Source organism: Eucalyptus grandis, chromosome 1, assembly GCF_016545825.1.
Source record: "Eucalyptus grandis isolate ANBG69807.140 chromosome 1, ASM1654582v1, whole genome shotgun sequence".
Taxonomy (NCBI): Eukaryota; Viridiplantae; Streptophyta; class Magnoliopsida; order Myrtales; family Myrtaceae; genus Eucalyptus; species Eucalyptus grandis.
The window spans coordinates 46292096-46316820 of record NC_052612.1 but is presented as its reverse complement, the minus strand read 5'-3'; the positions used below and the strand labels follow the sequence as shown (position 1 = coordinate 46316820).

At 40.6% G+C, this 24725-nt stretch overlaps 1 protein-coding gene, 1 long non-coding RNA gene and 2 pseudogenes across 3 annotated transcripts; 2 read left to right on the top strand and 2 right to left on the bottom strand.

Annotated features, from left to right (window-relative positions):
• Positions 1-3626: 3626 nt before the first annotated feature.
• On the bottom strand, positions 3627-3991 carry LOC120290418. The gene is made up of 3 exons (XR_005548410.1): positions 3950-3991; positions 3785-3871; positions 3627-3677 (listed from the first exon to the last, which is right to left on the bottom strand). It is a non-coding gene; the product is annotated as an uncharacterized LOC120290418 (long non-coding RNA).
• A 13-nt stretch (positions 3992-4004) lies between these two features.
• On the bottom strand, positions 4005-8791 carry LOC120287170 (annotated as a pseudogene).
• Positions 8792-9961: 1170 nt separating this feature from the next.
• On the top strand, positions 9962-11696 carry LOC120286008 (annotated as a pseudogene). The gene is made up of 2 exons (XR_005546939.1): positions 9962-10316; positions 11189-11696. The product of XR_005546939.1 is annotated as a 60S ribosomal protein L21-2-like (transcript).
• A 4711-nt stretch (positions 11697-16407) lies between these two features.
• On the top strand, positions 16408-19123 carry LOC104414825 (serine carboxypeptidase 24). Its single transcript, XM_039299873.1, has 8 exons — positions 16408-16768; positions 17101-17187; positions 17298-17390; positions 17483-17568; positions 17665-18110; positions 18202-18306; positions 18535-18640; positions 18723-19123. The coding sequence occupies exons 1-8, from the start codon at positions 16408-16410 to the stop codon at positions 18888-18890; spliced, it is 1452 nt and encodes a 483-aa protein (XP_039155807.1). The 3' UTR covers positions 18891-19123.
• The last annotated feature ends 5602 nt before the right edge of the window (positions 19124-24725 follow it).

Here is a 24725-nt window from a genome sequence, read left to right as displayed (position 1 = left end):
TTCCGGCATCGCTTGGGAGACAGCTGAAATTTAAATAAATGAAACGCTGGCGAGCATGATAAACACCGGGCAAAGTAAGGGATACTGTGAGCTATGCGAACACAAGAGATTACGTCTCTCCCTCAGATAAAGCCACTCTGCTATTACAAGTTCAAAGTGCCCTACGCCAAATTTCAACGCACTCTCATTTTCTTAGCATAACGAGAACCAAGGTTTGAACTCAACTCGAAGCTCATATTAATCGACTGGGACAAGTCGAGTCCATGAGACTTACGGAATAGACCTTTGTAATAAAAAAATCAAGCTTCATTTATCAAGGATCAAGTTTTATTTCAAGTAGAGTCAAGCTTCACATCATATTGTCTCATCACTCGTCTTAATTACACATTTATGCAGATATATTTTATCATTCAAGCGATTTAGTTGGTCCACTATCCGCAACATATTTCTTTGTAAAATTCATACGTTGTAAATTGATAAATTTGTACATCTACATTTTGACCCTTGCATGGAATTTTTTAAATTTGCAAGGTTGCCCTGCTCAAAAGAACTGTTAAATGAATGTCTGAAACAGCGCAAGTACCACTCTACCCTCATTAAATGAATGATACATTTTTACTTGGTTTCATTTGGGTTTCTGGACGGCGTACATTTAGCAACTGGATCCAAGTGGCTTTCAAGTTAGAACTGACAACAGATTACATGTTGGTCTAAAATTGAACTTGTAAACGCAACACGTTTCATATCGGGATTTTTCTGGCCCTTGGGCCGCTCGAGTCAGGTGCACTTTGGATTCACAGGAAAGTAGCCTGAGTCGGTCTATTCTTAGTCCAGTGATTCATTGGTTAATGAAATCACGGATTAATTAACCATGATCAGCAAATATCCAAAAGGTATGATAGTACTGTGTAGAGTGTTAATAGCCGAAATGTATGATAATGATATGATAGCCTCGTTGCTCTACATAGTATCTCAAGAAAGATGCACACTTGATTATACAAAATCACATCACATTACTTTAAAATTTAGAGCATAGGCAAATCCGTATTGGCATCGCTCAGCTACATAGTATTCAAACATGCTGGACTTGCTCCGCGATGCGTTGAGCAGATTGGATTAAAAGAAGAAACCAAGTAAATTTATATGAACACTATAAAAAGGGACATGCAAATGCAGTCCGTCAACCATTTGCTTTGCTGAAATAGAGTACAGGATAATGACTACCTTCTATCGAGAGCTCGTGCTGAACTAATTTCTATGGACGGAAAGGTTAAAAAGAAAAAAGAGAAATGCGTCGGTTTCACTTTCTTCTATGTACAAAGGTGACATTACACGGGCAGAGGTCCATAGCAAGATCCCCCAAGGCTCTACCTGGAAAGGATAGTATATGCATTTGGGAACACCTTCATCTTGTCTATTAACTTGGTACTTCCTCGCCTTAGGTGTCTCCAGCCCTCACCTATGAGATATCACCTGTGCGTAAGAACTCAACTTGCAGATGGTTACTTGCAAGTTATATGAGTACCAAGGAAGAACGGAGCCAGAGAAGAGGGAAGTACAGATCTTACAACATTTCAAATAAGTATTCCCTGCGTTTAGCATTTGAAGGCCATCAGTACTTTGACTGCAGAGACGAAATTGCAACATGACCATGACAGGTAGATACCCACGCCCCAACCATATGTCTTTCCTAAACAAGTATGAGGGTGACCTAACAAGCAAGAGAATCATGAACAGGACAACCTACCTGATAGGATAGGAACAGTAAAGAGGCACTCTTTTTGTTTGACTAAAATTTCATTCCACAGAAATTTACAGTTCAGATGACATTGATTTTGACAGCATGCTGAGAACTTTTCTTAGGTTGAGTCACTATGTAAAATTTCTCTCTTTTAGCTTCATGTTTTATTTTACAGTTAAGAGGAAGAAAGTTAACTCATCAGACCAAGTAGAGAAGACAATTGCCACCTGGACAAGTCAACGTCTGGGTCTTGGCTTGCAACGAAATTCGCTAAAAGAGCTATATGATCAGAAGACCACCAGGAGAAGGAAGTGCTGTATCTTTTCAAGCTATCCTCATCCAAGAGCTCCAGCAAAGACTCCAATCACAAAGAGTCCGCTACAACGACAAATCAGCAGCAACATACAAAAGGATACAACATGGATCTATCTTAAAATGATTGATATGGCATTCTTTAAAAAATCTGCAGAGCATATTACCAGTGTAAAATATATAATCTAATGTGCCGATGAAATCTCTGGTGCAATTAGTGAACAGAGGTTCATTTGTCGTGGGTTGTCCAACCTCCTCTTCTGGCTGCTCCAAACCAGGACCAGCACCCATTCTTGCAAAGGATGAGTAGGCACTGACCTGTAATGTGCAGAAGGTCAAAAACAGTGACAAAAAAAACTTGGCTGTAAGAGCTGATCTTTGCTCATTTCACTACTTTAAGCAATCTCTTCAAGAAATACTAGGCTAATGTTTAAATAGAAATAAAAGATGTTACCATTAGTAACTGATGGGCCAGCTTGCTAGAGGGCGCAAGATACCCAAGGGATCGACCATTGGTCAAATCTGGATGCAGCGGATCAACCTTTCCCATAGCAAGAAGTGAATGAGGCGCACTGCATTTATGTTCACTGGTTCCATCAAAAGACCAAAGAAAGAAAGCAGGTCCACAAATGACCAGCCATAAATATCTGCAACTCTGAAACCACACATCAGATCATGACAAACCTTCCTGGGACTGAATTAAAATCGCCACAGACTAACATTGGAATATCAGCGCTAGCGGCGATTTTCTCCAATCCTTTCAAAAGGGTATGGACCTGATTTATATATGAAAAATTGCGAAAATTAGATATAAATGTTATTGCCAGAACAGATAATTTGACCAAATGATGCAATATAGATAGAGGAGAACTCAAGCAAAGCTTCACATCCTTTAGATCTTGTGGGACATTAACATGTGTATTTGCCTGCAGACAAAAGCACCTCACAAACAGGATATGGTCAAATGATGTTAAATGGCCGAAGGAGGAGGAATGAGGCTTATCTTCAGTTGGTTCAGAAAAACTCGCAAGTGCACACATACATATATATACATACATGCATACATCATACCTACCAACCTACAAAAATATATACATGCATGCAATGGCTCCTCAGGCTACGCATTTCAAGTTAACTATTCCAAGCTGTCTTATCTGCACCACCAGAGCTTGGCCCTCCATCCATCTTATCTAAAGAGTTGTCTACAGGGCCATGACACACTTTGCCAGAGAACAGTGACAACAAGTCAGAAATTATGATACTTTTCATGTGACGAGGTCACTGGAATTTCCACTAGCCTCAGACTTCAATTCTTCACGCCAACAGAGGAATCTGGCCTAATAAATGACAAAAACCTCCCTATAGCCCACAAAATGAGTCTAATGATGGCAGAGACTAGAAGTAAGACACAAGCCGACAGAATCAAGGGTACCAAATTTCTAGAACAGGCTCAGCAGGTATTTACAAATCGCACATAGTCCAAAGGATCCAACGATAATTATGTTCATGCTGATCCTCACAGAATGAAAGCACTTACCACACAAAGAAGCTGTCTTTTTCCAAGATTATCACCTCCTGATTACTAAATTTTGCTTTCTAGAACAGCTATTAAAGCGACATTGTCCTTGTGGATATGGGAAAATGCTTGAGTCCGAAATGATAAACAGAAAAAGGTCAAAGAACGTGAGCATAACGCAATTGGAAATAACTGGGGAAAAAAAAATCCACCACCTTAACTAATCGATTTAAAGCAGCTTTCTTCTGGGTGCTTGGAACCAATGTTTCTGTCAAGGACTGTGCTGCTTTGTTAAATTCAACCTGCATAGACACATTGACGCCTTTAGCTTCTGATGGTAATGGAGATGGAGAAGACATCAAATGCAGCAACTTTTTTACCTCGTATTTTTTTACATTAGAAAACCTGTCTCCTGCGAAAAAAATGCACAACCATCTATTGTATTGATATTCCCACCATAAACCTGCAGACAATGGACATATAAATAAATAAAATGACACGAAACCTAAGACAACATAAAAGGAGAAGTCCATAAATAACCTCGATCGTTTTTTTTTCTTGTATAAAGCTTCATAACCATGTTTGTCTAATTCAGGGGCGAAAACTCCTCGAAATGATCACTTTGAACCTGGAAAAAGAAAACATATCTGTTTTCAATGTACCAAACATGCCAAAAAGGAAGGACAAAGCTAATAGTCGATCTCCATCGACGCATGAGGAGGAGGCCTAGTTAACATTCTGTTCTTCCAAACAAAGTAAATCTGATCAACATACATCCTCTTACTATAAATTCCTTTCCCATTACTCTCTCTACATAGTAAAGAATCTGCCACAATGGCTAATATATTTAAACAAAAACAGAAATTTAGCAACTTCATCTAGAAAGAAACTAGATTATCTACAAAGACCTTTTTTGCTTCAATTACATAAACAACAAAATTAAGATGTCTGCAACCTGGAACTTCCATTGAGAATAGGAATGCTTATCTCAATGTATACCAGATAATTATGATGGAACTCCAGCTATCAGTCTGACAAGACATCAAGAAGTAACACGAAAGAAAGCACTCGTGTACCTCTTGTAGGCAAACAATGTCTGCACGATAACCAACTATTTCCCGTAGCAAATTCTGTCTGCGATATTGCCAAGAAAGAGCCCATGAAGGGCAGTAACTGTAAAACTCACTGGAGGCATAAACATCAGCCAAAATGTTGTATGAAAGCACAGTAAATGTTCCAGAGGAAACACGATCATCTGAATCTACATTTCCCATCATGTCAACTCCACTAACAGGGATCAATCGTCAAGGACTAGAGAAGGTGCAGGAATGACGCAAGAAGTCAAAATGGTGTTGACGTGTCCAACAAGAAGTTTTGTCTCCGCATCAACCACCACGCACTCGAACTTAAGAACATGACCGATATCATCTGCGCTTGGGGTATAAGTTTTAGAGCGTCCTACCTCAATCCAAGTAACACCACCACTCCTCTGTGTTACTGTGTGTGGATACAAAGGCACTGATCCATTTGTTAATGTAGAACTAGAAACGAACCAGATGAAGCAGTATTAACAACTCCAGATCCTGAGCTATTGAAACGTCCAAATAACTCTTCCTCCTCATTCCCATTCTCACTGACAGCACTTGCAGCACGGTCATGCAGAGCTCGAAGGATGCTGCCATGCATCCGAAAAGCACTTAGGTGAACAATGGTAGCTTTTAGCAACAGGTATTTTGGCCTTAACACAACCTAGGCACTGCAGCGTGGCTTGTTCAGATGGATGTACACTACAGACCGCAACTTTCTTATCACTTTGAATCCGGTACCTGCAAAGTGAAAGAAAGAACCCACCGGCACCATTTCATTTCCAAATTCAATCAATTTTTTTTCAGATCAATGTCCAACAAAATATCTAACAAAAGGTAAATAATGCTAACAAGAATCAAAACTAGTTTGACAGTAATGACTTTTGCCAGCTGAAGAATATTAACAGCACAGTCTCCCTGCGGATGACTGGTCTAAGATCTTCAAACATTTAATGACCAAAGATTATTACTTTTAGGACAATCTCCGGGAACAACTTTTGTTTAGCAATTTATTCAGCAGAAACAGGAATGCAATGAATCACAACATAAAAGCAAAAAAAGAGACAAAGAGCATGTCATTACAAAAGGACATCACTATAATGCCTTTTTTTTTTCTTTTTTTTTTTGTGGTTTGTTTTTGGGGGAGTCTTTGCTATATGCAGAAAGTTCAACAGTCTTTAAATTGGCTAGGCAAACTAGTCTAATACACAGTCTTGGTTTGGTCTAGAATTGAGAGGTTTTTACCACTGGGAGGGTGGAATATATGGCCAGACACAGCTGACATTTGGATATTCGCCTCATTTAAGCTTATCGGCAAATTGCGCTGATGATAAGTGAAATGCAAAAATTACAATTTTTAACCATTCTTTGCAACTGAAGGCAGGGAAATTTCATAGGTATCCTAAAAGGACTTTAACCATCTCTTGAAATTTCATGCAAAAATAATTTAGGGCACGTTCTACTATCCTTCGGAGATCGTTAAGGTCCATTTTGGGATGCAGCTTGTTCTCTCTCTCTCTCTCTCTCTCTCTCTCTCTCTCGCGTGCGTGCACGCTGCACAAGCACCCGCACATATATATGCCCCCCACCTACTTCATTCTTCCACACACATTTGATTTAATGAGATCTTGTTCAAAGTTAGTAGAGTTAATTGATAGGACATATCAATTTAGAGAATGTCACCCTTTACAATTTCTCTTCATGTCCTAATGTTTCTGATTCTTAAAATATGTCATTTCCCATTTGTTGGTCATTGTTATTTCACATTGTTTGAAAGTTTGAGCATGCTGAAGAGACTAAAATTGGTTTGAGAATTAATTTAATAAGCAATTTGGTCAACTATAACAGAGTAATTAAACAAGTGGAACATACACATCCAGATGGCAAGAGCTCACAGCATCACTCTGTAAACCAGACTTGTAAATTATTGTTTTCATCTCTAGCTTTATCCTAAAAGTTTTACATGTACTTAACATTCTTGCATCCCATTTAACATTTTGCAATGTTTTTCATAAGCATAGAGTTTATCAGCCTCTCTTGCATTGTCTTTCCTCTGGATAAACCATCATGAGTGGACTCTTCACCTTCATCTAAATTGCTTATTCTTGTCACTCCCCTAGTACATTGTTTGACGTCATTGACATTACTGTGAATCACTTTCAAGGTTCAGTCTAAAATCTGCATTTTTCAGTAACCATGCCAGAATTCACTCATATACCAGGGGATCAATAACAGATGAACGACCAAAATTAGACTTCACCCTTCACAATAGAACATGCCTAATTACTATGGTAATTTTATGACGCATTTACCCAGCCATTGCATCAATAATCATAATGAACCAGGATAAACCTGACTGTAATAATAAATTGATAAGCACCCACTAAATGATATCATAACTTACCTTGATCCTGTAAATAATAAAGGTATAGTATATTCACATCACAATGCATGCTCTTCGAAAATAAATGCAAATTGACAGATAGCTGGCTAATTATTGCCAACAAAGCCAAGAAACCACAGTTCTAACTTGCTTCACCTCATGAGTTTAAAACTTTAAGTCTTAAAATCTTCATTATAAGTAATACTAATTTACAGCATAAGTTATTTAAACCACGAACCCATAAGAAGCCATACATCACAAGACAAACCTACCAATTGACAAATTGACATAAATTTTACATGCTCGTAACCTTCTTTTCCACCTGTCTAAAACAGCCAATATTTTGCCACCAAGCAAGCCAAGACTGCCACGACGAGTGGAACAGCCCTCCGCCTCTGAGACGCTGATAATTAGACATTCGACTAAACTGCTAACAGGATGAATGTGGCTAACCCCTTCCCATTTGGAGCACACACATGTCTTTTTGTAAACAAACAGACAAAATTGGCAGGTACAAGATAAATGCACCATGTTCTCAAACACTTCTGCCACGTGTTGAAAAAGATTAATTCAAAACGCCAACCCAACACAGGAGGCTTGTCCTATTCTTCCAGAAGTTACAGAAGAAAACGTTCATGTTGTGTCAACAGGGAGGATAAAGGATATTTAACTGATCAAAACTGCTTCGAAAGTCTATGCCACGGGAAAATAGTAACCGTAACATCAACGTTCACAAATCCCTACAGCACATTTGAATGCCCCAAGCTAGCAATGTCACTTTAAGTAAGTAAACCGAGCAAACCAGCATCGCGTCTACTCATTGCAACAAAAGGGGCAGAGAAACAAGTAAGCTAGAAAGGGCATAGAACCATTAAAATGCCACTCAAGAACGCACAAACATCTCTCATGTTCAAGCAGCTGCGACGCAATTACCCTCTCAGAGAATCAAAAGTGGAAAGCAACCGCGAACCACGCAATTCCCAACAACACGGTCACTCAGACATGGGCGGAACTCACTTACCACTTGTATCTCAAGAAGTGGCCGTCCGATGGGGCGGACTCGGGGACATCCTCGGTGGAGAGGGCCTTGTCGGGGCGTCGCAGGAGCACGTACGGCGTGAGCTCGCAGCCTACAATGGGAATGTCCGGGAGGGCAAGTGCACGCGGAGCACGCTCAGCATACTTTCAATCCTCGCGGCGGTCACGGCAGCAGCGGCAGCGGCGGCGGCGGCGGCGGCGGCGGGGCTCGAGCTCTGGCGAAACCGACAGGGCGAAGGCGGCGTCTTCCAACCGGCGGATACCTGGCGGATCCGCCATTTACGAGGCCCCGGCGCCCGCCAGCCTTATCGCACCTCCCCAGCTCCTCTCCCTCGCTCGCCGGGTTCCCCACACCAAAAGAAAAAAAAAAAAAAAAAAAAATTTCGAGCGGCCCCGGGGCCGACGGATCCTCGATGCGCCGGAGACGGGAGGAATCGAGGGCTCGGATTGGACGGATCGACGGAGGGAGATGGGGGTAGAGAGAGAGAGAGAGAGGGAGGGAGGAGGGGATCGAGGAGAGAAAGAGAGCGAGAGGGGGAAGGGGATTGATTGATTTCTAGGGTTTTGCAGAAGGGGGGGGAAGATGGAAGGAGCGGGAGAGTCAGTCAGAAGGGGTGAAACTGAGATTGAGAGAGAGAGAGAGAGAGAGTACGTGCGTCTGCACTTGTGCTGCTGCTGCTGCTGCTGCTGGGGGTGTACTGATCCTGATCGGGGTCGGGGTCGGGGTCGTGGGTACTGGGTGGACTTTTCCACTCTCTTGCTACTCGGGGAGGGCGTATTTACGTATATACAAAGCGTGTTCCCCCCCCCAACAACCAGATCTACATCTCCAGTGGCTCATGTTTTATGTTATGGTTTTATCAGATCTCTGGTGATCTTTACATTTTCATTCTTGAATATCTCTTTCTTTTCGCCTCTATGATCTAGAGATGCTAAAAATTTAGTTTTGCTTTCTTTTGACGAACTATATTGATTATGAGCTTAGCGATTTTTTACACAATTCATCATCACGAATTAATCGTGTCGACGTGTAAGGAATTAAGTCGTTTTTTAGTCATTAACTACTGTCAAATTCACCACCAACCGAGGTGGTGTGGATGGTAGATCCTTGGCCCTCCTCGGTGGAGGCCAAGGTTGGCACTTCTGCAGGGGATGCACTTAGGCCTGTGGTGAGCAAGCGTGACGTCGGGGTGGTGGTTTTTCCGCAGCGTCGCCGGGATTTACTGGCGCAAGACCTGTCAGTCTGTGTTCCACCGTACAAAAAAAAAAAAATACGAGTCAAAATGCGAATTTGATTTCAAATGACTCTATATTATTCATTTCAACAAAAGCTTAATATTAAAATATTTAATAAAGTGTGATTGAATTGTACATTGATTGAGTGGTTTGATTGATGAGCTGGAGTCGAAAACAAACAAAACTGTCAGAATGTGGAAAATATCATGCCTATCAACATATAAACATATTATGACCCAAAAAAAACATATAAACATGTATGAGGAACTACTCTCTTTTTTTATTTACAACTAAATTGATCAAAACGTACCCCCGAACAAATATAAGATTAAATAATAAATTGTCGATTCCCAGTCATATCAATAATTTCAAGATAATCAAATTAAATTTAACTTCACTTTATAAAATAGAGATACGTGCACAAAAAAAAAAAAAAATCCTCAAATTTGCCGAGACAGCGTAATTTAATTCTAATGACCCAAGAGCAGCCCCAACCAACCATCCGAACTGCCCGACCCAATTGCAACCCTAACCGACCCGGACCCAATCCAAGGCCCAAGGCCCGCCCCACACTGCACAAAAGGCCCGGACCAACGGCCCAAAACTCCTCCAGCAATCATCACCATCCCTATAAAACCCAACCCTCTTCCCCTCCTCTCATCTTCCTCGCTAGGGTTTTCGCCTTTCAGCAGCGGCTTTCTTCCAGAGACGCCACGACCGGCGCCGCCGAACCTGTGAAAAGAGTAAGCCCCTCGCGCGCGAAGAAGACATGCCGGCGGGTCACGGTGTCAGGTGCCGGACGAGGGACTCGTTCTCGAGGCCGTTCCGGAAGAAGGGTTCATCCCCTTGACGACCTACCTCAGGACCTACAAGATCGGCGACCACGTCGACGTCAAGGTGAACGGTGCCGTCCACAAGGGCATGCCCCACAAGTTCTACCACGGCCGCACCGGCCGCATCTGGAACATCACCAAGCACGCCATCGGCGTCGAGGTCAACAAGCAGGTAGGCGCTGTAAATTTTTATGGGCTTCGAGCTCGATTGGCGGTTTCTCCACGTTCTGGTCTTTTCGCGCTGTGATTTTATACGGTAATGATGGCATGTGGGTGTCATTTGGGTCGGTGCAAGATTCGATGTTCTTAGCTGTTTTGAGTTGCTCGGTCGCTGTAGTTGCGATCTTGTGTGCTGGGTTGGTGATGGGCATTGAAAGCTTCTGTGAACTGAGGTGGTTTAGCTCTTTTGGATCGTTTCGACTACTGGTTTGTCAGCTCGTTGTGTCCCCTTCGAGCTTGTTTAAGTTCAAACTGCATTCTCGTGCGCCCGCAAAAGTGCTGATCTCGCCATTATTATCTGCTGATTGTATATCATTATGGATAAAGCCCGGTCCTAGGGGTGGCAATTTGTGTCTTGCTTTCGTATACGTGTTAGTAATCATATTTTTTTTTTTTTTGAAGCTGGAATAGGTCGAATTTGATTGATATGATAAAAATGGTCCTTTGAAAGAAATCATGCATTGCCGCATCTGATGTCGAGCCAGTTGCATGTGTTGTGCTCTTGTCAGAATTCAAATTTCGCTGCTACTTTACTCTCGTCCTTCTGACGCTCATATCTCTTTTCGATTCATATTGGATATTGTTGTCCCGCTCAAATTGGATGGCATTGCTTGGTGCGTATTGCATTGAAAAAGAAGCCCTTTTAGTGTATATGCTTTGACTATGCCATTTTTAATTCTGTGGTGGCTGATTTAGGTGGATGTTTTACATGTTCTCAATGTCTCGTTATGGTGCTGTAGTTAGTTGTTACGTGAGGTTCACTTTGTATTCTGGTATGGTTGTTTGTTGTCTTACTGAAATGCAATTTCTTTTGTCATGAATTAGGTGGGCAACAGAATAATCAGGAAAAGGATCCATGTGCGCCTTGAACATGTTCAGCCTTCAAGATGCAACGAGGATTTCCGTTTGAGAAAGATTCAGAATGACAAACTGAAAGCTGAGGCCAAGGCAAGAGGCGAGAAAATTAGCACCAAGAGGCAGCCGGAGGGCCCCAAACCAGGATTCATGGTGGAGGGGGCAACCCTTGAAACTGTTACTCCTATCCCGTATGATGTCGTAAATGACCTTAAGGGTGGTTATTAGAGCTGATCTGTATTGGTTAGCCCTGAAGTGTGCGCCACATACATGTGGTAGCTGGTTTAGTTATATTCATAATCTAAATCCGAGTCTTCTTTGGGATTTGCTGCTCAATTTTTCTGGGGATTTTTATCTGTTTAGAACAGTTCTTTGAATGCTGCAGAAGCAATAGTATCAAGTTAAGAACTACTATTGAGTTGTATTTCTTTTTATTTTCAATGACCTCTTTGAAGGCAGCTGATAATTTCCCTAATCATTATTACGTGTTTTATCTGGTTCAGCCGTGACTTTTGGAATCTGCTATCCTTCGTTCCCGATGAACGCATGCTGCATAATCGGTCTATAGAATCTTTCTGGTGGAATATGGTTATTGGATTATTCAAAATTTTGCTTTGTTTGGTTAAAGATCAAAATTTAGACGCAGATTTGGAATTTGTGGAATTGAATCATCTGGAGGAATCGACCTGCTTGCTCATATCCTTCAAATAGGCGTTGATAGTAATGAATATGACCGATGAAGTGTGTACAAAGGAAAGTATATGTGCTTAAGCAAGAAGTCTGTTACAAGTTTGGAAACTGCTCTCTGGCTTCTTGGTGACTCGGAGCAAAAGTTAGCTTCCCCTGCACACTCTCCGCGTGATATGTAAGGTTCTGCGTCAAATTCACCAGCTGAACATCTCACAACACGTTCTTCTCGTCTCTTTCCCATAGACAATTCCCGATTTTCTGGGTGCATTTCTCAGTTCGCCATGGACATGTGATGAACCTGCATTGAGATGCTCGCCCGCAGAGATGCGAAATCGCAAGGCTCTTTAGAGAGAGAGGGAGCTCACCAGGGTCGGACCACCAATTTGAAGCTCGTAGATGAAGAAGTCTCTGGCATTCCCACCTCTTCTGCTACTGCTTCTTTTCTCAGGTCTTTTTTTTGGTCCTGCAAATGCATATGTTCTTTACATGATCGTTTTATTTCCACGTTAACCCGTTCTGGCGTGCTCATGGTACATAGATCGGTCAAAACCGAATCATCTGTGAATCTCATCCGGTCTTCTCCCTTGAGCAGCTGAGTCTTTTGTGGCCATGGCGGCCTGGGGTGTGCACGCGGCGAGGATTCCGGAGCACACGTGCTACAAGCTGATCAGTTTCCAGAAGTGCAGCCCCCAAGTATGCGTTAACGAGTGCTTTAAAGAAGTGTATGGGTTCGGAAAATGCAGAAGCGATGGCTTGTGTTTTTGTACTTACTATTGCAAGCTTCCTCCACAATGAACTTTCTACTTTTTCACTTGGTGCTTCACTGTCACTAGTAAGCTTTAGACGGAAAACAAACCCAAGGATATTATTTTCCACACTCTTCTTCTTCGCTCTTCCTCCTTTCTGGGTGTTGTAAAGACGGCAGAGGATGCTACAGAAAACTACTACGTTGCAATCGAGCCGGCGAATGATACTATGGATTCAGCTCGTGGTACGTTCCTTGCATTAGTTGATGATTGCAACATAGTCGTGTTCATGTCATCAAGGCCGGTTTCATCCTCTAAGACGTCAGAAAGAGAAGATGAGCGATCCCAAAATGTTGAAATCTGAACTCCTCAGGTGATTGAAACAAGGCATCTTCTGCTTCAATCTTTGCATTCGCTACCTTATTCATCGATGTGGGAGTGTTTAATCAGCTGATGTTTTGAAGGAAACAACGTTGCATATGCTTAGGTTTAGCTGAATTTCGATGTAATGATCTTCTTAGGCGAAGGCGAGTGAGCATACTTCCGAGCTGATACTGCATTCTACGCACGTGAGAGAGTATACCTACGTATGCTATTCAAGATAGCCGACGCATCAAACTCTTTAAACTTTACGTGTTCTGTCGGATCAGGATTGGTCAGTGTTATATACCAATTGAACAAAAGAAACAGAGACATGATCCGCATTGAACAAAATCGTAATACCCGGTTAAACGGCGGTGGATTTAATGATTAATCCTTTGTCACATTGCACGTTCTATAATCCGAACGTGTAAATTCTGTCATGAATATCCTGTTTGTTTGACTCAAATCAGATGGCGATAACAGAGTGCTGCTCTTGCTAGTGCATGCGCAGTAGCAAAAATGTTGGGAAGTAGCACGTAACGTCGAAAGCGAGCAACAGATGTTTATATCACGAAATATCCTACATCAACGACAGGAAAACATGGGGTCTCTACAGGAACCGTAATCCCTTGTGCTAAAATCCTAGACAACCTTATTGTTAATTTCTTCAACTGATGGCCCGATACGCACACTACTTGAAAGGTAGCAATGCCACGAGACGAAACACCTCGAAAGTCCTTGATCAAGTTCTGCTGCCAACTGCCAAGTATCTAGGAGGCAGGAGAAGGCACTGCTCCAAGTAAATTGGTGCAGTACTTGTTGACCTGCTCGCCGAACGAGAGACCAAAGGGGAAAATCCATTGGGCGCATGTAAAGGGGATGCCCATGATGACCTTGCAGCAGTCGGGCAAGAAGTCGAATTTCGGCTCTTGGATCGGCTTCAGGAGCTGTTCGGTACACCCCGCTACCCCGTTGATGATCTTCCAACATTCCAATTGACTCGTAGGGGGAAAGCCGGGAAGGCCTCCGCCTGTGGTCTGAGACAGAGCAGGCGTGATGGCCATCACGGTCACCGTGAAGGTCAGGAGCAACGATGCCCGTCGCGACGACACCATTTTAGCTAAAACCAATTCCTTGCGTTCGCCGAAGCTCGTGCCTGATTTGTTCTGCTCTCAGTTGTCGATCTGTATGTGGATGCTTCATGAGCAGCTGGGGCTTTGGCTGTTTATATACAGGCTTCACTGTCTTGAAGGCTTCACTGTCTTGAAGTCTTATTCATTCTGAGCGAGGGAGTTACGGGGGACTAGAGAAACTCATGTTCACCGCAATTTAACGAAGAAGCGTTACGAGAGACTTGCATTATCTCGCTTTGAATAGCAAACGTGCAATAACGCTACCAAGAATCTCAACTGTGCTGTGATCAGCAAATGTACCACTGCCAGTACTATTTAACTCACTGTTCTAACTGAGCTTTTTCGCAAGATCCTATGATGTTATTTGTCGAGTGATCATGTGAATAACAATGTTTCTGTAACTGGAGTGATAAGTCAATCGACGAATCTAGATTATGACAAAACAAAAGATGAGTTTACTGGTGATTTTCCCTTTTTCGTTGGGTAATGTCGGAGTGAACTCTCTATGTCAAATGCGGTTTAACCTGGAATGCTCTTATGTGGCCAAGCTTCTAGCTCAACTAATCTGTCCTTTCACGAGATTAGAGTGGATATATAAGTACATTCTTTACCGATTCATTTACCGCGACCCGAGACAGGAGTTTTGACAAAGCGGTCTCGCCTCTTTAAAAAAAATGTGAAAGAGGACATCCCCTAATGTCTTCTGATCATTGATCCTTCCGGGTCAATTGACAGTCACTCTTCGTTTTCGCCACTTTGAAGAAGGAAAATTAGTTAAAGGCTACTAAACAGGGCGCTTTCCGACTGCAAATCACTATAGGGGGCGTGGATATTTGTAATATGGAACAGAAGTGATATGGTGTTGTGAGCAGTGCTCGAATCTGTCGAAGCAACTTAGAAGGTTGGAGTGGAAGCAGAAAATTCTTTATAAACTTTAACATCTCAAGATTATACAATAATTTCCAGCCTTCCAGCCTTGTTGAAACTGTACGAGTTTAAAAACAAGTAGGCCGAGTGGAAAACGGGACAACTGTAAATCCGATTCTCATTCTTATATCTTTCAAACTCTTTCAATTTTTGTTCATAGAAGATTTGTAAATGGAACCGGTGCACCTTCTACTCTTTGTCCATCTCATATTCACATGAAAGTTTCAAATTCTCAAGATAAACAATTCACCCCCTTTTTATTGTCGTACCTAGTCCATTTAATTTGGTATCAGAATTTCCTTACTTAGCATATGGGATATAGAGCAAAAGGTCCAAATGGCTGCCATTGAAAAGAGCTTCTTCTAGTGTCGACATAAAGAAAGAAGCTTCTTTTAGTGAATGGCAAATTTATTTCTAGACCTCTTACATTTGATGGAAATAACCATATCTGTTGGAAATGCGGGATGAAAGTTTGCGGGAAGATCGTCACTAGCAGCAAGAAAAATGCCATGTCCTTCTACTTTCAAACTTTTGACTTTTCATTAATTTTTGGGCACGGGGACTCTGACTTTTTTTGGACACAAAACGACTTAACGAAACCTGTCAAAATATTCAAATATCAACATGTAAAATTATATATGTAACATTTTCTTAGTTTTCTTGAGGAAATAATATTTCCACGAGCGGAAATATGGTTTCGCAAATTTTTCATGACCTAGTTTGATCAGACTGATTCGCCTCTTCAAAGTTCCACCAGTCTCCACGAGGATTCTTGAAAACATTCGAAGACAAAAAAAAATAAAAATCTGCCAAGTTAAGTAAATAATCAAAAGAAGTCTAAACTTACCTTTCATTATTCTACAATTTCATGTTTTTTTCAAAGTTTTGATTATTTAACTTTAATGATCTTTAATGCAAATGTTCCCATAGATTATTTTTAATTTTAAAGATCGCTAGAAATTAGTTCATGAGAATTGCATTTTGTATTTTTGAAAACGTAGGATAAGAATAAAGTACTGATAAATAAAGCCTCATCGGCCCTTAACTCCCACAACCATAATCGAACCTACCCCTGTGCTTACAGCTCAGAAAGCTTGAAACAGCACTTAACAATACAATACAGGATTTTCATGACCTTCCAGTTCGAATTTTAAAAAAAATGAAGTCTTGTTATAACTGTACTCAACAGATCACCGTTAACTGCACAAACCAAGGCAATCATCTTGGTTCTTCAGTTAATAAGTTGACGCTGAAACACATATATATATTCAAAGAGAAACAGGATTCCTAGGAGCATCGAGAAGGAACCCCATCAACGCACGATCAAAAGATGGCGAAACTTACGTCGTCCAACGCTTTTCACCTTCTCTTGTTGAGCTCATTGATGTCGTTCGTCGCTGCGACGACTTCAATAGATGACGGTGCGAGTGCCAAGATCACAACATTACCCGGACAACCTAAGGACGCATCTGTTGCTCAATATTCGGGTTACGTGAGGATAAACGAGAAAAAGAAGATGTTCTATTGGCTCGTGGAAGCAGCATCAGATGCAGACTCCAAACCTCTTCTCCTGTGGCTCAATGGAGGACCTGGTTGCTCGTCAATCGGGTACGGAGCTTTTCAGGAGATCGGACCCTTTCAGGTCCTGCCCAACGGGGAACTTGCTAAGAGACAAATCTCATGGGACACCGGTAATTTTGCTTCAGCAATGCTTGATGCGGCCGACATCAGTTTGCTAATCTCTTGCGATGCTCCACGGAACTATCTCTATCGAAATTGAATACGATCAAAATTTAATGCACTAGTTTGTAAATAATGGTAGAACTAGAGTATATACCATTGCGACAAGATACAACTTTGCCAATACGGTCTTCAGAAACCAAAGTAATGACTTCTTCATGCAGGGAGTCTTGATGGTTCGTTTTGGTTATCCCATTTGAACCAATGAACGTCCTTGCGAATGTTCCCTCTTTCAAGCTCATGGATCGCCATTTACTAATGTCATCTCGTTGTCTTGTTGCAGAGGCAAATTTGCTCTTCCTTGATTCCCCTTTCGGTGTCGGATATTCTGTTCGCAGCGTTGTTGAGGAAGATGGGGATAATAGCACTGGTCAGGACTTTTGACTCGGTTTATCTTGGTTTTCACGGTTCTATGTTTTGCGTCTTTCTGATAAATTTGTTCGAAAGATTAATCGGTATCCCCTTTCTTTACGATCTTAGCCATGGACAATTTTGCGTTTCTAAACAAATGGCTTGAAGTCTTCCCGAAATTCAAGTACAGAGACTTCTATATTGCTGGAGAGAGCTATGCAGGTATGCATGTCTTGTCACCATTGAATCCCAGTGAACCCAATCATACAACACAATTTGTATCACTCACAAGTTCAAAATTGGACTTGTTTTAGGGCATTTTATTCCTCAACTCGCTCAGGTGATTGTAAATCAAAACAAGGGGATTGCCCGACCGGTTATCAATCTGAAGGGACTCTTGGTGAGATGATTAACATGGAGTCTCCAGTTGAACTAGACCCGTTTTCACTGCCGAATTGAACTAAACTTTTGCTATTTTCTTGGGGGAAATTTTCAGTTAGGAAATCCTACTCTTGACAGATCAACAGGAGATCCTGGAAGGTGGGAGTTCTATTGGGTTCATGGGCTTATTTCAGACGCTACGTACGAAAACATGAGGAAGTTTTGCTCTGTCGATAGAGCTTCGGAAGGCTGCAAAAATGCTTGGCAAGAAGCATATAATAATGAAATTGGAGTTGTAAATATCTATAACATGTATGCGAGACCATGCGAGAAAAACACCACACAGGCGAGACAGCTCCCTAATTTGATTTTGGAGGCACAAAAAGAAATCTCAAGAAGTAGCTTTATCTATTGTTTTCTCTGGATGCAGGATCTTATGTATAGAGACGGGAATGAATTCTGCCTGGAGGCTGACACGGTGAAGTACTTGAAAAGCAAAGAGGTGCAAGAGTCCTTCCACGTTGACCCCTCCTACATTCCTTTTAACTACACCCTCTGCAGGTTTTCTTGATCACAACACAACAACTTTATTCAAATCTAGGGCATGCAAAATATCTGGACATAAATTAATCTTGTGATTTGGCTAATGCAGTGAACCAGGCGTCAACCTCAGGTATAGCAGAAGCGACGGAGAAATATCGGTCCTTCCCATCCTTAAAGAACTCATAGAGGCCCGCTTGCGGATTTGGATATACAGGTGAGGTGTATCAGTTAATTGCCCGAAACAAAAACGTATAATAGAACATGCTGGATAGACTTGGGATTTACCTATGATAGAATCATTTGGTAGGATTGGTGCACAAACATTCATATTTAAGGGGAGACTAACATTTCTTCTAATTCATCACGAAGATGTCTTTTCTCTTACCGTTGCTAGTGGCATCGAGTGTCGACTCACATGAATTATTTGCCTTTTCTTGAGTAGTGGGACAACAGATGTAGCTGTTCCTTTGCCAATGACTCGACGTAACATTGCAGCACTAAAATTGAAAGTACAGGAGAAATGGTACCCCTGGAACCATCGCGATCAGGTAAACACAGTTTAAATCGAGTTAAAGAAAAGCTTCCACAGATTATTCACAATGACTAAAACTAGACTCTTTGGTTTCCCAGCTTGGAGGTTGGATCGAGATATATGAAGGCTTGACGTTCGTTGCCGTAATGGGCGCCGGCCATGAAGTGCCAATGTATCTCCCCTCTCAGGCACATACTATGTTCCAGAGCTTCCTGTCCAATGCGCCAATGTCCAAGCCACCTCCTAAACAGACAAGCTCCACCTGAAGTCACTCGAGCTATGATCCCACAGATTCTCATGTCCATTGCTAAATGACATGGCTCTGGTCAATCTTTTTTAGTTGATGAAACCATTGAAGGGCTTGCAGAATACTAGGAGCTTGGAAATTTATAAGAAATAGTTGGTTGGAAGTGCTTCGTTTTTCTTCTTGTCAATTCCAAGTTCTCATGGAAAGCCAGTAATGGTATCAGTTGAATGAAATTGATGTAATTAAGGTGAAAATATACCGCAATACAATGCCTTTTCTTTTCAGAAGAAAGTAATACTAGCCTCACTTCTTTTTCATCAGGACACAATGAGAATATTTTCAGAACCGAACACGGCATCGACATGTATTATCTTGGAAGTTGCTTGATTTACAGCAGAGATGGTGAGAAGGTTCACTTGACTTGGAGTTATTTGCGAATAGTCAGTGTTTTCCTTATCTATAATTGACACTCAGGCGGTGGTAGTTGCATTTTATAATAATAGAATGCATATACATAGCAAAGTCTCTCCATGATTTTGGCCCTTAATTCTCAGACCGTGTTATCATTTGATGAAGATAATTGAAGAGGGTATTCTTTCGACCCCCAAAAGAGATATTTGGGGTACTTCTTTTTTTTTTGTTCAAAATAGTCGGGGTCGATGACTATCGCATGATTTTGTACCAGGGTTCACTTTTTTTATGACTGTCGCATGATTTTGTGCCACTGTTCACTTTTTCTTTCTCTTGCAAATGTTCATCATTTCTTCTTCATCTATACGTCCCTTCAATGTACAGTGTACCGTAAATTCGAGTTTATACTTGATAATCCATGATTGACAATTTGGGCAATGGCTGAATTAGGCATGCATCCTATTAGTATCTAGTTTCTCGGCCTTGTTCTTGCTATTTATTCGGGTGGATTTTGGTCTAAACTGCGGGACATTTTCCGGGCAATTGGGATCTTGTCATAGTCAGAGTGCATAAGAAAGGACATTTTCCCAACAACTCACCAACCGGACTTTGCGACTCAATTTTCACAAAACTTCGAGTTTGACCCTTCACTCCGAAAAATACTTCAACAGAAAGAATGAAAGGTGTGAGTACTTATCGGGTATTGCGATATGTAGTAAATTCAGCTTAGCAAGATGTCCATAATGAGAATGCATAAAACCCCTCTTTTTCCTTCTTTTTTTTTTCTTTTCGTTTCGTTTTTCTCTTTTCTCTTTCTTTTCCACTTTTGTGCATGCGTCTCAGCCTTATAAAGCTGAACGCGCTTCTTTTATTTATTTATTTACTTTTCAACATTTCCTTTTTCTTTTACCTAGTTAAATGTAGCAAATGTTACAACCTACCCTCTTTAAGAGAAATTTCATCTTCGAAATTTCAATTTACCTCTACTATAAAATAGATGGGGTATTTACATCGCCTCCTCCTCGAACTCTTGAGAAATTTTTTTATACTGCACCCTTCACAAGCAGCATCTTGAATTGGCAATAACCCCCATGCTTGTCGCGATCAAACTCAAGAGTAGCAATCCGTTATTCGAATATATTCAACAGTGAGCAACAACGCGGTACATCACTATAACTAGAAGATAAGCCATCCTCTATGCCTCTAGTAAATCCCATTTTCTCAACCAAAACCTTTAATGCTCCCTTAATGGGCATTCCACTTGCTACAAAATGATGTCAAGAATTTTTCTACACCAGCATCATTGCAAACAATAACAACCTTTGCAATCGTTTGAGGATTAGCGTCCATCCGCCCAAGGGCCAATCCCGAATTTTTCCATCAAAAGGATCATAGGTTGTCCTGACCATAGTAAATGACCACAAATTACCAAGCCAAGAACCCATAGCAACAAGCTTCGTCACTAACATCTAATTGATGGTCAAAGTACCTATTTTTATGAAAGCATATGACTGTTGTACAGCCAAGAGTTGGCACTTTTCCAGGGAGAGCATTCTTTGGTGTTATTTTCTGTGTACCGAGTACCAAACATGTTTTAATAATAGCTGGCAAACCTTCAAGAATTGCAGCCACCACTAAGACAATTGCTGTCTCAAAGTGATTTGTGCACTTTTTGGAACATGAATTTTACAAATTCATAAAAAATACAGTACAATTTGCCTTGGAAGGCCTATGATCAAACAACGCGCATCTAAATGAGCCAACAATCTTGTAATCCTAACAATTAAACAAGAATTGATGTCAAAACAAAGTAAAATATTACAACAATTACGAATCGACTAAACAACGCTTAAATGCTAACAAAAGGACTCATATGCGCTAACAAATTGCACCCCTAAAGCAATTATTCAAGCCATTTGCAATGCGGAGCTTGCACGTGAAACCTTAAAATTCTCGCTCCGACTAAATTGTTACACCAAAATGACTCCTACCAAACTTGACAGCTTTACAACGACATAATCCACTATTTTCATGAAATCCCATAGCCCAACAGCTTAAGAACTGGACTTCGCGGCTTCATTTTCACAAAATTTCGAGTTTGAGTGCTAAACCCACCAAATACTTCAATTGAAAAAACGACAGGTGCAAGCACTTTGCGATACATAGTAAATTTGGTCGACAAGGTGTCCATGGTGAGTATGCGCCAAAACCCCTCTTCTTCCTTCTTCTTTATTTCTTTCTTTTCCTTTCCTTCTTATTTTCCCTTTCTTTTCCCCTTTCTTGCGTGCATCTCGACCTTAGGTTGCTGAAAGAGCTTCTTCTCACTTTTTGTTGACTTTTCAACATTTCCTGTTTTTGACCCAGTCAAAGGCGGCAAATATTACAACTTGACTTGGAGTTATTTGCGAATTGTCAGTGTACTCTTGAGCTATAATTGACATTCAAACAGTGATTGTCACATTTTATAATAATATAATGCATATACAAAGCAAAGTCTCTGTGATTTTGGCCCTTAATTCTCAAACCATGTTATCTTTTGATGAATTGATAATTTAAGATTGTATTCTTCCGACCCCTAAAAGCGATATTTAGGGTAGTTTTTTTTTTTTTGGGGGTCAAAATAGTCAAGGTAGATGACTCTTGCATAATTTTGCACCACAATTCATTTTTTCCTCTTGCAGATGTTCATAATTTCTATACATCCCTCCAATGTATAGTGTAACAGAAATTTGAGTCTATACTTGACATTTTAAGTAATGGCCGAATTTGGCATACATCCTATTAGTATCTAGTTTCTCGGCCTTGTATCTTGTTGCTTGTTTGAGTGGATTTTGGCCTAAACTTTGGGACATTTTCCGGGCAATTGGGATGTTATCATAGTTAGAGTGCATATGATAGTTGAGGACCTGAGTTTTGTTAGATTTGTACTGGGTTTTGGGACATTATAAGGTCAGCTGGGGCTTTTGCAGAAAAGTTTGGGATTGTAAAAAGGACAAGTAGTCGGTTTTGGTCCTGCCACAGTTGCTGGAGTTTTGCGAACGCATGATAATATTTACTTATGGAAAAAAGCAGTCAATGCAACCAAATCAACACGGACACTTGTTCAGCTGGAGAAAAATGATATGGTATAAGGCTCTACTTCAGCTTCAACAAAGCCTCTTAGATCCATTTGGCTTGTTTTCTTCGTGGACAGGTAAAAGTTGATACATATGGAAGGAGTGATCTTGGATAGAGTATATGGTCATGTCATCAAGCTCCAATTATTAGCCCGACCAAGAAAAGACGAAACTAGTATTCATTTTCCCATGGAACCGACGCTCTTCCTGACTAGCGAGTTAAATTCTTCTTTGCTCCATTTGAGATACTTGAACCACTTGGACTTAAGTAGGATTGATTCTAATCATGGAAAAATCCTTAAATTTCTCGGTTCAATGAAATAATTGAGGTACCTCAATTTGTTGAATTCTAACTTCTATGGAACGATTCCTCGATAATTAGGAATTCTCACCAGGTTGGAAGTCCTCAATCTTCATGATTACACCGGAGATTTGGTTGTGAATGATATCTTGTGGGTTTCTTATCTTCAATCACTAATATACCTCTACATGGGTGGCTTAATGATTACGAATGAAAGAGTCCTCATGCAAGTGATCAACACACTCCTGGCTTTATCGCGTTTGAGTTGATCAATTTGTGGATTTACATCATTTTCATCTGTCTTCTAGTCACTTGGCCAATTCTACTTCTCCCGTTCATCTTCAGTACCTCGATCTTTCAAGTAATCTTTTCAAAGGTCCCATCCCGAGCACTTTATTTCAAAACGTGACTTCTCTTCAACATCTTGATCTTTCGTAGAACTCTTTTAACTCATCAATTCCCATGTGGTTTGACAAGTTTACAAGCCTTGCTCATCTCAATCTTGAAGAAAATTATTTTGATAGCATTGAAGGAGGTTTATTTTCATTCTTAAAGCACAATCGGGTAACTCAAGTCATTGCATTTGTATGCTAACCAAATCGGATAAGAGATTTCAACAACCCAAGGAAATTCATCTGGACTCATCGAGAATAGCTTAGAGAGTCTAGATATATGTTTAAATAATCTTAAGGGTGCTTTGTCCAATTGGTTGGTGCACTTCACAAACTTAAAACATATTTTGCTTTTTGTCAATTTCTTCACTAGTCCAATCCCTAGTGTCATCGGATCATTATCAAACTTGGAAACACTAGATCTTTCATATAATGGATTGAATGGGACCATTCCACCATCACTAGGTTGGTTGTCACTATCAAGATCGTTATATCTTTCTAAAAATCAATTGGTGGGGCGTATTCTGAGTCATTAAGGAAATTGCAGGCTTTGCAATAGTTATCTCTTTACAGTAATCATTTAAGTGTGATTACCGAAATCCATTTTCCTAATTTGTCAAGGCTCAAAGAGTTGTACATCAGTGACAATAATAACTTGAGTTTTAAGGCAAAACCTAGTTGGATACCCCTTTTCCAACTGGTAATTATTCGGATGAACTCTTGCAAATTCGGAACTAAATTTCCCCGATAGATTCAGACACAAGTGGAAGTCACAGATATCACACTCTCCAATACTTCCCTTTTTGGGCTATTGCTAAAATGGTTAGCCAACTTGACATTTTCCTTGCTCGATCTATCTTATAATCAGATTAATGGACCCTTGACCAACATGTCTATTAATAGTTTTTATTTAGATCTCTCCCACAGCTTGATCTCTGGATCTCTTCCAACATATATTGGTGTTGCGACCTCTTTTTTTTCGGCGCCCGCAATTGGGTACGAGCGCCTAAGGAGGCTAATGGCTCAGCTAAAATTATTAAGCCCGGACTCTCCCAAGTCTACCAATTCACGACTTAATGGTTCAAGTTTTTAACCTGTAAATTAATTTTTAAAATGGAGTCGCCACTAATCGATTTGGGGGTGGGTTGATTAGAAACCCAAGTGAAGTATCGGGAGAAATACTCACTCTGCGCGCAACCAGAGAGAAATTAGGATCGGGGACTTGATTACATTAGTTAATCACTAATGCCCTTTCGGTACCTAATCTTGTTTAAACCCTGAGGTTTTTTTTTTTTGGATGTTCGAGGGATTTTCCATGCATTTTGGGAGGAAAAACATTTTTTGAGTTATTTTCTAATTTTTGGACATAAAAGGATTTTTTTGGATTTTTGGCATTTTTTGGAAAATATGGAATTTTTTTTTTTTTTTTTTCGGAAAATAAAACATTTTTCAACATTTTTAATATTTTTCGATTTTATGGAAATTAAAACATTTTTTAATATTTTTTCGAAAATAAATTATTTTTGATTTTTTTATAAATAAATTATTTAATTATTTATTATTTATTTAAGATAAAAATAAAACTTAAAAAGCTGACCCGAGTCGGATCCGCGGGTTGGGTCCTACCCGAGCCG